General features: G+C 52.2%; 1 protein-coding gene across 10 annotated transcripts in view; it reads right to left on the bottom strand.

Annotated features, from left to right (window-relative positions):
- Window positions 1-251: 251 nt before the first annotated feature.
- The window catches only part of C28H10orf71 (chromosome 28 C10orf71 homolog), a 51,410-nt gene continuing 37,618 nt past the window's right edge, over window positions 252-14,043 (bottom strand). For 6 of the 10 annotated variants that reach the window (XM_027530709.1, XM_027530706.1, XM_027530710.1 and 3 more), the window contains 2 exons: window positions 9,805-9,907; window positions 252-5,443 (listed from right to left, as the gene is read on the bottom strand). In XM_027530709.1, coding sequence (XP_027386510.1) covers window positions 995-5,299 — 4,305 coding nt within the window. In that variant the 5' untranslated portion in view covers window positions 5,300-5,443; window positions 9,805-9,907 and the 3' untranslated portion in view covers window positions 252-994. The remainder of the gene's footprint in view (window positions 5,444-9,804; window positions 9,908-14,043) is intronic. The other 4 variants (XM_027530713.1, XM_027530715.1, XM_027530714.1 and 1 more) reach the window with 1 other exon arrangement.

Raw genomic sequence — 14,043 nt, 5'->3', positions numbered from 1 at the left:
TCGGGAGGAGTGTGATCTCCTTTTGAGCACAGGGCACAGGTACCAGTGATTACATCGGGACTGTCAGGGCCTGACTTGGGTCCCAGTCATCCTTGATGGCGGGTAGGGTCTCCCTCATCTTTGCTGCCCAGTGCTAGGGGAGAGCCTGGCCCAAGAAGGCAGGGACACCGGGACTGTGGTGGGTGAGTGCTGAGGCCACTCTGCTCCGAGTGGAGACCCTGGGTAGCTGCCCAATCATGATGGCAAACCTGGAGGGCATGACTGTTTACTCACCAGCACAGACCCGTCTCTGCCACAGAAGAAAGATAAGAGTCCAGGGACACCTCATCTGCAAACTTGTTTCACTTTTTACAAGATGATCAGAAAATAGCCTTCAGAGGAAAGTTTCTTCAGTAAAGAAAACCCATTCTATTCAAATAAATATTTCTGCAAGATTGCCTTGGGTTGCTTCTCAGCCATTTCCCCCCTAAGGTGAGCCGGAAGAGCTGCTGGGTCTGAGCGAGGGTGGGGTGGGCCCTGTATGACCTGACCTAGAAGGGGATGTGCTGGGCGGTGTGTTGCCAGCCAGGGCTCAGCAGGGTACAGCGTTTCTGGGGGCCTTAGCTGTGCTCAGGCTGTGAGCCGGCCCTTGAGGAGGAGTGGATGGGATGCTGAAGGGAAGGCTTGTTAGGAATCAGGCTGGATACACATGGGTGCCAGGGTCAGGGGAGAAGGACAGGGAGGCAAGGAGGGAGGGAGAAAGGAAGAGGAGTGGGTCCGGGATCCAGGAGCTCTGAAGGGACTCTTTATGTGAGCAGAGCAGCGCCCTCCCAGGGAGGCGAGCCCCTCAGGTTGGGTTTGCTCAGGATCCCAGCTTCCTCACAAATTTTAGGGATCTCAAATGGCTGAGTATGAGTTGATGTGTGTATGTGTGTGTGTGATTGTTCAGGGGGAGAGGGAAGTAGCTTTTCTGGTTTTGTTGTGGGGCCGGGGGCTGGTTTGTCCACTACGATGCTCAAGAAATGCCTTCTGTGGCAAAGTCCTCTAGGTCGTTGGTGGGGATGATGCCCAGGCTTGGAGCATCTCCCCCCTCCTGCCCTGCACTCTGGGGGTGCCCCTCGGGGCGCTGGCCTGCAGAGGGCTGGGTGGGGTTGCTGGGAGCCGCAGAGGGCAGCTGCAGGCCCACCTCGTGGACGCTCTGGGGCCTGAGGCCGGCTGCCTCCGCGGTGTGAGGGCGCTGCCTTAGGAAGGTGGGGGCAGAGAGCTGAGAGGAGCAGCGCAGGGGCATCAGAGCCGTCACGGGCAGGGGCCGGAAGCCGGGGTACAGCACGTAGCGGGCAGCAAGGGCGTCCGGCGGGGTTGGCTCAGGGGAGGCCCCCTCAGAGGATGGGATGGAGACCTTGACGTATTTGCCTGTCTCTGGGTCATAGAAGGTCTTGATTTTCACCTGGAGCGGCAGATCGAAGACAAAGTACTCTCCAGACTGGGGGTCCTGGAGGACCTTCTGGGTGGCAGGGTAAGGGGGCTGGGGTGTAAGCGACTGGGGCCCCCCAGGCCTCCTCTGGACTGGCTCTGAAAGGGCTGACACCGAGTGGCGGTGCGCGGGAGGGGGCAGGGCGCGGACCACGGGGAGCCTGGGGCGGGGCCTCTCTCCGGGGGACAGCGGCCGTCGCTCTGAGTCCTCAGGGTTCAGCTTTTCTTCCCGGCGTTCTCCATGCTTCTCCTGTGGCTGGTCGATCTTTCTCCTCTTGCTTGCCAGCTTCTTTGCCCGCCGCAGGGCCTTCTCTGTTTTGGGCGGGACTGCAGGTGGCTTGCCAGCCGCCCTCTCCAGCTGAGCAGGAGGCTCTGGCTTCTCCAGGAGGCTAGCCGAGCTGGTGGCCACGTCCAGCAGTGAGCCTCTTGGAGAAAGCGTCCTGAGGTCTTCGGCTGATGGCTCCAGCTGGGGGTCGGAGCCAGGCTCCCACGCAAGGGCATGCGTCAGGTCTTCCCTCCGGGCCACCCTGCCAGGGCTGGGGCTGGCCCAGGGGCTGCTGCACGGAGGCTCCCCTGGCAGCAGGCCAGGCTCACTGAGGGCCTGGGAAGCATCGTCCCAAATGCTGCTGGCAGCAGGGGAGCATGCACTGTTCTCCTCCAGGGAGCTGGCATTGGGGGAAGCCGCCAGCTCACCGGTGACCCATCTTCTCCCCGGGGGCCCTGCTCTGGGAGTCGATAAAAAGTGACTATTGAAGCCTTGCACCTGCTCTTCCCAAAAAGCCCCCAGCTGCTGTGGGGGTAGCTGGTCTTCTGGGTCATCTTCCGGCAAAGTTATGGTGGGGATGCACCTTGGAGCGTCCAGCTTCACCGGGTCCGTTGAACCGCTCTTGCAGTTGTTCACCGTAACTTTCTGTGTGGCCTTTTGGGGTGGCTTCAGCCCCTGGCCCTCTCCTGTGAGTGGAGAAGATGGAACATGCCACTTTGGGGCTGCCTGGGAGGCCTCCGGCCTGGTGGCGCTGGGCACCCTCTCTTGGTCCTCCAGCCCCTCACAGGCCACGCCCTTCACGTGTGTGCCCCGGGCACTGGTGGGTGTCAGCGTGCTGGGCATTTCCTGGCTTTCAGGGGCACAGAGACCAGCATCCCCGCCCCAGCCTGGCCTTGGCAGTTCTTCTTCTTTGTGGCCACTGCCCAGTGGGGACTCCGAGGACACGGACCTCAAGAGGGGCAGCATGATGGGTTTGATCACGGGGGTGGCCCTCAGCGTGTTGTCTTTAATTGCGAAGAGTATGTGCTTGTTTGAAGTGGAACCTGGTGAAGGGGCGAGGCCTCCGGCATGTGGCAGAGCTGTATCTGACTTACTTCCCCCGGTCCCAGTGCGTCTGAAATCAGCTTCCTCCCTCGGCGCCTTCCTGGGGCTACCTCCTGGCAAACTTTCTTCTTCTGGCAAGGATTCCCGCTTGCTGTGCTCCTCCACGCACGCATTCCCATTACTCACGGCACCGTACTCTAGCTCATCTTCCTCCATCACTTTCTCCTGCTCATCCTTCCAACCGTCACCTGCATTCATGTTGTTCCTGCCGTCTTCCTGCTGGGTCTCCGCGAACCACGTCTTCTGCTGATCCTCAAACGAGGCAAAGGACTGATCCGAAGAGCTGGTGCTGAATTTGGCCTTACTTTTGAGGCCTGGCATAAAATCAGACTGGCTGTCGCTATAAAACACATCTTCCTCCTCGGGAGAAAGGGGCCCTGGGGAGAATTTCGGGTTGAAGTTTGGATTCTGAAGTCCTGCCTGTCTCTCGGGTTCTGTCTCTTGAGAGATGGATCTCAAGAATCCATTCTCTAGGCCGGAGGTCTTTTGGGTCTCTGCAGCCTTCCCTGCCTCAGGGTCTTCGCTGCAAAGCTTCAGGGACAGATGTTTCCTGCGGAGGCGTTGCCTGGAGTCTGAACGCCAGCTGGGCCTGGCATCATGCATCTCTGATTCTCCATTGGTATCATCCTTCTCATAGTTGTTCCTGTTGGCAGCCTCGCCGTTGACACAGAAGGGGGCTTTGGTGATAATTGATGGTGAGGTGGGAGTTAGGTAGGTGTCTGCAGAGGCTGCATCAGGGTCAGCTTTGGGGTCCTTCTGGGTACTGGTGAGTGGCACAGAAGGGCTGTCATCTGGTGTCTCCTTAGAGAACTCATCTGGAGGGTTTTCCTCGAGCCCATTGGGAAGGAGTCCGCCGTTGCTCAGGGATTCTTGGTTGCCTCTGGTTTTCTCATCTGGGCCTTTCATGAGAGGCGAGGGACTGTATGTGCTTTTCACACGCTTCCGCACATCTTTGAGGTTGAACAGCAGGCTGGGGGCTTTAGATTTGTAGCTGTCCCGGGACTGACAATCACTGGGATCCTTCTCTTGGTATCCATTTAGCTGTCCTGGGGGTGTAGGGGTTATCTCCGCTGGCTGGCTGTCAGACGACTCCAGGACCTGTTTGGTGGGTATGACAGGGGTCAGAAGCTTACTGATGTTGAAAGGAGGATCGTAATGCTCGTGGGGCTCCACAGGCATATCAAGAGCATCCTTTTCTGGAAACTGCACCTGGGGATTGTGCTTTGTATACAAGGCTGGGCCTCTCCAGTTCGTCTGTTTCTTCTCTTCCGAAGCATCTTGTAGATTGTCTTTCCCTCCCTTGCCAGGCTTTGGTTTCCTCCAGGGGGCATGGGTCGGTTTCAACGGAGGAGGGTCAGCCTGTGAGCTGGAAGCTTTTTCTTCCATAGCAAATATCTGGGCTCCCAAATCCCTCGACACCCAGGTTCCAGATGTGGAGAGAGTCCCTGCAGCCATCTTGTTCTCTTCCTGACTGCAGTTGGCCCGGACATGGCAGGGGGAGGTTTTTTGCTCAGATGCCGGGGGCTCTCTTAACAAGGGCGTGTCCTCATAACGCTTGAGAGCCTTGCTTTCTGGGACAGCGTCAGCAGCATCCTTTCTCTCGGGTAGCCTCGGCTGGTGGGCATTCCATGACTCAAAAGCACTGTTTTCACTATGGAGAAAGGTCCCTTTGCGAGCCCACTCCTGGCCCCTTCCAGGCTCACTGGTGGCCGCCTTGTGGGCAGGAGAGGGGAACTTTGGCTCGAATGAATTGGCTGCATGTTCAGATGTTGGGAGGAAGCTGTTGGGGCCGTGACTGGCCATTTCAGGATTCCTGGGGGCTTCCTGCTCCCCGTGCTTCCGGCCAGGCTGGTGGCTGGCCTGATGGGTGCTGGAGACTTCGGCAGGCACCCTCCTGACAGTCAGAAAGGCAGAATCGAAGCAGAAGTTGACGCCACTTTCCGGAAGAGGGGCAAATTTGGGGGGATTTTTGAGAGTTGGGGGCTTGCTGGTAGGAGGCCCGCTGTCACAGCGCTGGCTCTCGGTCCTGTCGAAAGATTTGATCAGAGATGACACTTTGGAAATAGGCTTGTTGCTGCTCCTCAGGCCAGAAACTGGCACTTCCAGTCGCCTCTGGGCTGGTGTCAGTGGGGAGCTGCTTTTGGGGTACTTTTCCTCCCCTTGAACATACTTGGGCAGCTGTTGGAATGTGGCCGCCCAGCCTGCATGCTCAGTGCCTTGGGATGGTAACTGACTCCAGATGCCGCTTTTCCTGTGTGTATGGCTCACCGTCCCCTGGTGAAAATTCCCAAACACCTGGCGGGTGATATCCGGGGACAGGGCCAGGTCAGAGTCATGGAAGGATGCGTCCTCTGAGATGCACAAGCTCCGGAACGCGCGGTCCGTGAGGCTGCTCACCTCCTTGTCTGCATCGTCCAGCACGCTGCCAATGCTTGAGGAGTCGCTGAAGCCGTCCATGCACTTCTTGCTCCCCTGCATCGTCCGCCAGCCAGCAAGCCTGTCCCTGTCAGCCAGTGGGTGCCTCTGGGGATGATTTCAGAAGGGTTGGATGCAGCTCTCTTCCCACAAAACTAGAGCTTCCTGATGATCAGATGCAATTGCAAAGTGGGAATTTCTTTTTCTCTGCAAAGGAAAGAAGTGCAGGGTATGAATATGATACCCAACTTAGTGGCATCATATAAGATGACACGCCGCTGTGGGTGGGCAAGGGTGCCCGTGATGGTTGATTTTACGTGTCAGCCTGGCTGGACCACGATGCCCAGGTTTTGGCCAAATGCCAGTGAAGCAGTTTGTACTGCTTTAAAGGCCCACAATGTGAGTGGGCCTTGTCCACAAGGCTGAGAAGCCCTGAGCAGTAGGCAATCCTACTTCTAGGCTTTGGACTGCACTTGCAACATCAGCTCCCCCTCGGGGTCCAGCGTGTTGGCTGCCTGCAGACAGTAGACTTGCCAGCCCCATCGTGACATGAACCAGTTGCTTACAGTAAGCTCCTTCTCCCTCCATGTGCATATACATACATATATACACATGGGTGTGTGTGTGTGTGTATATATATAAATAATAGGATATGTGTGTGTGTGTGTGTGTCTGCATTTATGCATGTGTATATGTGTGTATTGGTTCTGTTCCTCTGGAGAACCCTGACTAATACAGTGCCTCAAGTGCAGATGTGTCATTTTTGCAGAGAGCTTCCCTGGCATTCCATGTTTCCTCCTCGCCACCTGTCACAGTGCCCGGTTTATTTCCTCTGTGGTCCCGAGCACAATCTAAAATAAAATGCACTTCTTTCTTGACCAGCCTCCGCTTAGCCTATAAGAACCAGGTGCTCAGGAGCCACTAGACTGTCTGCTTGCTGACTGCCCTGGTCCCAGAGCCACCCCAAGCGGGCACAGACCCTACAGCCTGCCTCGCCTGGGATCCTTCGCTCTCCAACGTGCCCTTGGGTGTGGCCAGCGGGAGGTGCTGGTAGGAGCCTGGACTGAGGGGGACCCAGCAGGCCAGGCATTTCCGTCCCTCTGCTTGCTTCCTGCTCTGACTGTGGGTGGGGTCCGGGCAGTACTGCAGTCTTCTCTAACTACGGCCCCTCCCCGGGCTCTGATTCTCCCTGCTGCCCTTACCCGGCTGTCACTTCCCGAATGACTCCACCTCCTGGGGTCTCCCCGTTTCTGCCCACACCTCTGTCATCACTTCTGAATGACTCCACCTCCTGGGGTCTCCCCCTTTCTGCCCCACCTCTGTTATAGCCCCTTCATTACATTCTCCTTCCTTTTAAAATTGTGGTGACGTACACAGGACACAGAGTTCACTCTTAACCATTGTAAGTGTGCGCTTCAGTAGTATTACGTGCTTTCATACTGTTGTGCAGTCATCACCACCATCCATCTGCAGAACTTTCTCATCTTGCAAAACTGAACTCCGTACCCACTGAATAATAACCCCCATTCTCTTCTCCCCAAACCCCTAGAAACTACCATTCTTTTATCTGTATCCACGAATTTGACTACTCTAAGGTACCTAATTTGAGTGGAATCAGACAGCATTTATCTTTTTGTGACCAATTTATTCACTTAGCATCATATCCTCAAGGGTCATCCATGCTGTAACATGTGTCAGAATTTCCTTCCTTTTTAAGATAACGTTGCATTGTATGCATATGTCACATTTTGTTTATCCATTTATCTGTCAGTCGACACCGAGTTCGCTTCCACTTTTTGGCTGTTGTGAATAATGCTGCTATGAACATGGATGTCTGAATGTCTGTTTAAGATCCTGCTTTCAGTTTTGGGGGGCACATACTCAGAGATGGAATCGATGGGTCACATGGTCGTTCTAGTTTTAATTTTTTGAGGAGTCTTTATACTATTTTCCACATGAGCTGTGTCATTTTGTATACCTGCCAACAGTGCGCAGGAGTTCCAATTTCTGTTTTTTTCCCCAATTTCTGTTTTATTTTTTTTTCCCTGATAGTTGTGGTTGCGGTTGTTCAGTCACTCAGTTATGTCCTGCTCTTTGCGACTCCATGGACTGCAGCGCATCAGGCTTCCCTGTCCTTCACTCTCTCCTGGAGTTTGCTCAAACTCACGTCCACTGAGTCGATGATGTTGTTGTTTTTTTACAGTAGCCATCCTAACATGCGTGAGGTGGTTCATTGCATTCCCTCCTGGATTCTTCACGAGGATGCTGCTTCCTGACGGGGAGCCTGATCACTACCAGGGGTACATACCTCCGAAGCCTAGAGCAGGCCTGGCCAGGGCCAGGGCGAGTATGTCAAACGTTAGATAAAATACCAGGTATGGACCCTAGACTGGGCTCCAGTGGGGGGCATTTGGACAGTGAACTTCCAGCAGGGTGCTGTGAGCCTCAGCTGCCAGGTGATACACTCACACAGCCTCCCCACTCATGTTAGCAGAGGAGGCTGGAGAGGCGGCACGCCCTGCTAGCCTGGCCGGCCTGCACAGTAAGCACGGGGCCTGAACAGGTCTGCGAGGGATGGAGGATGAAGATGCTCCATGAGGGTGGCAGGGCCGCAGGTCGGGAGTCCCAAGTCCCATCCTGGCTCCTCAGAGAAGGCCACCTACAAGGTGTCCCACTACGGCCGATGCCACCATGCTGGCAGCACTGATCTGATCCCAGAGGCCGGCCTTCCTCGGAGGTTTCTCCTCCTGTCTCTGGACCACAGCACTCTGGTAGGCTTCTAATGCTGATTTGTGGGCAGGCTGACTTCTTTTTATGAATGAAAGGGCTGAGTTGGGGCTGCCAGAGAAAGCAAAGGACCTCAAGTTCTAGTAAACTGGATGAGCTGATGAGGCGCCACTGACTGGCCCTGGAAAAGACTGTCCTTATGTGCCTTGAAAATCTGCGCTCTTGCTCCCCAGAAAGAATAGTAAGTGCCGTTTAGGAGGCACTTGAAGGGGAGAGCTGCAGCCTAGCCCCCTCACCTGGCCTACCTCACCCCATCCCCATCCCCTGTTCCCTTGTCTACTTTGGCTCAAAAACCTGCAGAAGCTAATGCTCATCATCTCAGACCCCCACACAGCTACTCCTGACCACAGGGGTTGGAAGCATTCTGACGTCTGGGGAAATGATTGCCTTTCTGATCAAAGGAACGATCCCCATCGTCTCCGCTCTCTTCGTGCCCTTTCTTCTCGCTTTATTGCACACAAGAAGCCTGAAACTGTATTCGTTTGATCCCCTGGAGTAGGAAAGAGCAACCCACTTCAGTATTCTTGACTGGAGAATTTCATGGACAGACAAGCCTGATAGGCTACAGTCCATGGGATCGCAGAGTGTTGGACAGCACTGAGCGACTGAGTGCGCGCTCACACACACACACACACACACACACACGCACAGACACACACAGTTCAACTTGTAACACTGAGGTGTTCACTTTGCAACCCTGAGGGAGAAACAATGCTGACTCAAGGTCAATTTGCTGAGGACCACCTGGTGGACAAAAGAACATTCCTGAGTCCTTGATGACACTGCAGGGCTGTGAGCCTGGGCCAGAACCACCCCCTCCTCTGGAATCTGTGTTATTGGGGTGAGTTAGGGGCCCTCCGTGGCTTCAGCCACTGTAAGTCAAGTTTTCTGTATCTTGAGGTCTTAACAATAGAGTCAGGGAGTCTTCTGGTATCCTGAATGCTGGGGTTTTGACCTCAATAAGACTGAACTCAGTAACACTGGGCTTTCTCTACTTCCACAATAGCATGGAAATAGGATACTTGGGGATCCAATTAGAATCTTAGAGTTAAGTAAACACCCCCAGTCAATTAAATACCACCTACTACTAGCAGATACTTATTATTTTTTAAACACTCATCTTCCATCCCCTCCTTTGAGCAAGAACACTTGATACCTTTTGGGAAGTTTCCTCCACTCTTGGCCTTCAGTCTTCATGGGGCTGAAAGTCAAGGAGCCTGCAGAGACCTCTCAGAGCTAAGGGTGCATGTGAGACCCAAGGCAGCCTATGGCACGCTTTCTCCTGGAGCGATGTAAGGATGAAGCCTCCCTGCCCATCTTTGTCAGCGGCAGCACCTTCTTTGTGTCCTTTCCCGGCTTGGAACTTCAGCCTTCACCTTGAGTCTACAAGGGTTCCTATTTCCTTTTAGTACTTATCTGTTTCTGATTTATTTGTCTAGTTTCTGTTTCTATTGCATGTGACCAAAAAACCCAAAATGATCTAGGGTTTGTGTCAGAATTCCAAACAGTTAACGAAAGCTGATCACTGGTATTTAGAGTATTCAGAAAATAACCACATTCCTTCTGCCTCAGGAAGAAGAGAGACGTCCCTCTTGCTGGCTTCATTCAGATACTTTCTTCCACTCTTACTTGACTGACCTGGGTTCAATGGGATGATCATAAAGTTGGCTTCAGCTTCCCCACTCCCACCCGCTAATCTCCCAGATACCCGGTGGAACCTTCAGCAGAGTAACTCAAACTGAAGAGGTCTCCAGGGCCCGGCTCTTGGATTAGTTCCGTACCTGCTACAGGAGTGGGAGCTGCAGGTGCCTGCCTTGTTGCGTTTTAGGATCTGTAGTTTTAAAACTTCTTTTCACGCTGACGTTTGCTGACATTGCTACCCATCTAGAGAGAAGAAAAGTGATCTTGTTGGAACCCCTCAGGCCAAAAAACCAAGCAGGTATTCAGTGCAAAAGATACCTTTAAATGTCAGTAATACAATTGGCTTTCAATCTTAGTTTTAATTTCACATTTGAACTCAACAAAATTCCAAATATAGGCAAGGTGGTTTTATATCCCTTCCAGTGATCATGAATTTGTGTCTGGCCCAAGAAACCTTAAGGAACCTGCTTCAAGCCTTTGGGACTTTTAATATGATTGGCTTAGTTGTGAATCACTTTTTGCTAGTTACATTGGCCCAAAGGCCCTTTTCCCCTGTGAATTAATAACTCAGGTTTTGCAGTAAAGAGAACTAGAGTGGTTGAACTTGAATCCACTCACAAGGAAGAAGTGTTCAATTCATTGTTGGCAGAAGACTTGGATATCTGTTTTGACAGCTAAAAGAACCCAAAAGCTGCCCAGGAGTATTTTAAGAGTATTCAGAGTGAAGTGTGAACTAGTTAAAATAAATTCACTGTGCACACTATAAATGCAGACCACCGGGGCTTCCAGAAGCCTGTCCTCATCTTGTAGCTCCTGGATATTCATCCAGTCTGCAGTGGTTTATTAATAATATTAATAATCATGATAGCTCAACTTTGCGGAGCGCATGTCTTTGGAGATGCCCAGAGGCACTTTGTGCTGCTCACTATCTGGCTAGCGCCCTCCCTGACACCGAGGCCGTCCTTCGTGTCCTGACCACGCTCTGGGTTCACCTTTTCCATAGCTCATGCCATACTGTCACCCATCATAACCCATGTGTCGTAGGAATGATGGTTGCTTCATTCGCTCCTCAGTTAGAAAATTCCATGAGTCCAGGAAGGGAGTCTTATTTGCTCTCATGTACCAAACATACCAACACAGAAGCCGGATAAATGTTTGTGGCAATGCTCTGAATTGGGTGTCTTCAATTTGAATTTTGATGGAGGGCTAGCAGACACAGAAAAGAAACGAGAGAGAGAGAGAGAGAGAAGTTCTATTGAGCAGGACCCATGGCCTTGAGTCTTAAGGTGGTTTGAAAAGCTCAGATTTGTGTCACTAACTAGAGAGCACACTCCTGTCTGCAGCTTCCCCTGGGTGCAACTTCGGGATGAGGGTAAAATCAGTGCATGTCACGTATGGACAAGACAGAGGTGCAGAAGGCCATGCTGCCCTCTATTCTGTGGACATTTAGGGAGCCATCGCTCTGTGCTGGGGGTCACAGACTAACTGTCATTGCTGCTGAAACACATTTTTCAGAGGCCAGCACAAAACCATCCTCCTCCCTGCCTTCGACTGTTTGAAGGAAGCCAACCTCAGTGGCTGAAAAGTCTGGCTCATAAGAGCATTTTCCAGGTGAAAGAGTGCAGTTTCCCTCAGGCAACACGAATGAGGCAAAACAGCATACTCTCAAATCATGCTGTAAACAAGGCCTTGGAATCTGCCTTGATGAATATATAGAAACAAGAATGAATATTTATTCATGGTGTGGTAAGTTCCTATTTATGTCTATGCCTTCAAAATCAATTTGTTCTTTTGAATGCTTCCTGACTCCTCACCCCCTATTATTCCCTTGACTCGTTTACTCTGCCTTTAGTCTCCCCTTCCCCAAGGGATTGCCCAAGGGGGAACTTGGCTCCTCATCTGACTTAACTTCTAAGGTGCAATCAAGACCGTTGGCCACTATCTTCCTGGGAAGCTCTCCCATCTTGATTTGGGAGATGTACATACTTTACATCTCAGCCTAATGGTTCATCCCTTATCTTCCTCTCCTGGACGGTTGGATTTCCCCTGCACCTGGTCCCGGGACCTCTTCTCTTTTTCCTTGATGGGCTCACCAGGGGATTTTAGCCATACTCGTGGTTGCCACGAGCTTCCATGCATTGATGGCATGTCCAGGCCAGGTCACCTGTCTGGGCCCAGCCTCTGTCTCCATCTGTCCCCTGAACAGCTCCACAGGCTCACACACTTAATATGGAACCCACGACCTTTCCACAGGCCAGTTCTTCCTTTGAGGGGCCCGGAAATCTGACTCCCTGTGACTGCTCCCTCTCCCTCTTCCATGCCTTCCCTAAACCGAGCCATTTCCAGGTCCCACAAGTCTCATCTCTGAAAGGCCTCTTACCCGCTGCACATGATTCCCATCGCCATGGTCCCCGTGTGGCCCCAGCTGCTGTCACGTCTCTCTTTGGTGACGGCAGGAGCCCATTGTCATTCTCTGCACCACTCCCAGAAGCAGCTTTTAAAGAACAAACCTGTTCATGTCAACCTCTAGTTTAGAACTGCCTAATGACTTCCCAGTTTGAAAGAAGGAAAATCAATCTCCTTAAACAAGTCTCCCTTTCCATCCTTATCTTGGACTATTTTTCTCTTCATGCTTGGCTTTCCAGCCACCCTGGACTTTTACCAGCTTCTTTGATATGCCATGCTACCTCCTGCCTCAGGGTCTTTGCACAGGTTGTTCCCTCTGCTTAGAGTTCTTTGACTCCACCTTTCTCCTGTTAACTGCGTAACTCCTATGCATACTTCAGAACCCACCTCACAAGCCCCTTCAATAAGGCAGATTCCTCAGGCTGAGTCTCCCTGCTGTCTGCTTTCGCACCACGCTATACCCCTCTCCTCTGAAGTACTTATTATAATTGTAATTAAGTATTTAACTGGATGACTGTGGAACGCTGTCTTTCCTGCCAGGCTGGACGCCTCACTGTGGCAGGGCCCCTGTCTATCTGGCTCTCAGGCTATCTCCCCTTGTGGCAGAGTGCATAGCACAGAAATATCTGTTTACAAATGAGCAAATCCCTCGGCTTCTGTCATGATATTATTCGCACTACTGACTGGCTTAGTGGGACTTTACTGAAAGTGACTTATAGTCCAGTAGTTCTAGAATTATCACAAATTTCAAATTAGTGAATTTGAACCCAGGTGACTTTAATTTTTCCTTTTGATTCCAAGCCCTAAAAGATTTAAAATCTGCCTGTGGTGGGAGCTGGAAGCAGGCTGAGCAGATCATCCTTATGCTGGCCCACAGGCTGGCTGGCAGGTGTTCACTCACACCACGGCATATGCCAGTGAAGTTAGGGCTGAGTTTCAGGCTGAATGTATGCTAGCATTTACATCAGGGAGAAATAAGTGACTTCACAACTTTGCCATTTTCCTGTTTGTCAGAGTCTCTAACCGCACTCAGTGCTCCACATTGGGGAACGGTTTTGAATCTCTCTGGAGGGTTAGCGTCCAGAAAATGATTGTTGCATATGTTAACTGTGGTGTTGATTACAGACACATTGCAAATGGTCATTAGCTGAGACGATGCCTAAATTTTGGGTGTCAGCAGGTGAAGCGTTGGCATCTGCCCTTATACAGGCAACCCTGGAGCCTAGACAGACTTCTGAGAACTGCTCTCCTAACACTCCATCTGCAGGTGCTGGACACTGGGCATGGGTCCTGCGAAGCACCAGAGCACAAAAGGGGAAATGGGGTCCCCAGCAGGAAGGCATCGGTGGGGTTTTCCAGTTCAGCCTTCAGGGAGGGGCCAAAGGCTGAGGTGATACAACCACAGAGAAGACGTGCATGGAGCAGACGGGGGCGCGCACGCACTGCTGCTACAGCCAGAGGCAGGGAGAACTGTACTCGAAGAAGTGTTTCGTCCTCTTTTCATTGCAAGGATCATCTTTTTGAACTAAAATATGTCAAAGAAGCCAGATCTGTGGGAGCATCCCCATGAATCAGCTTTTTCTCACCGTGAGCAATGAAATAGCCTTTGCATGATTGTTACTAAATTCTGACTCTTCCAAAACGTTTTCTCAAGTGATGCTTTTCCCCACATCATCCTGAATGATGCTGCGGAACCACTGTGGACCGGAATAACTCATTTTGCACAGATATCATTTTTCCTCTCTCTTGTTCTTTCTTGAGTGTCTCACCTTCAAGGCCCTCTAGGCGGGCGTGCCAGCAGTTCCCTCACTCCCGTTCCCGCCAGGCCTGCGGTGCCCTGGGCTTACTTCCTCGGGGTTGGTCCTGGCTTACTTCCTTGGGGCGGTAGTCCCTCTGCCTGGAATGTGTCTCTCTGTTCCCCATTCACCAGTTCCTGACCACTTCCTCCTCTCTTCCCCTATTCCTAATAGAAT

Source organism: Bos indicus x Bos taurus, chromosome 28 (genome assembly GCF_003369695.1).
Source record: "Bos indicus x Bos taurus breed Angus x Brahman F1 hybrid chromosome 28, Bos_hybrid_MaternalHap_v2.0, whole genome shotgun sequence".
In the NCBI taxonomy this organism is placed as follows: Eukaryota; Metazoa; Chordata; class Mammalia; order Artiodactyla; family Bovidae; genus Bos; species Bos indicus x Bos taurus.
The sequence above is the reverse complement of the archived record's forward strand: the minus strand, read 5'-3'. Positions and strand labels throughout refer to the sequence as shown.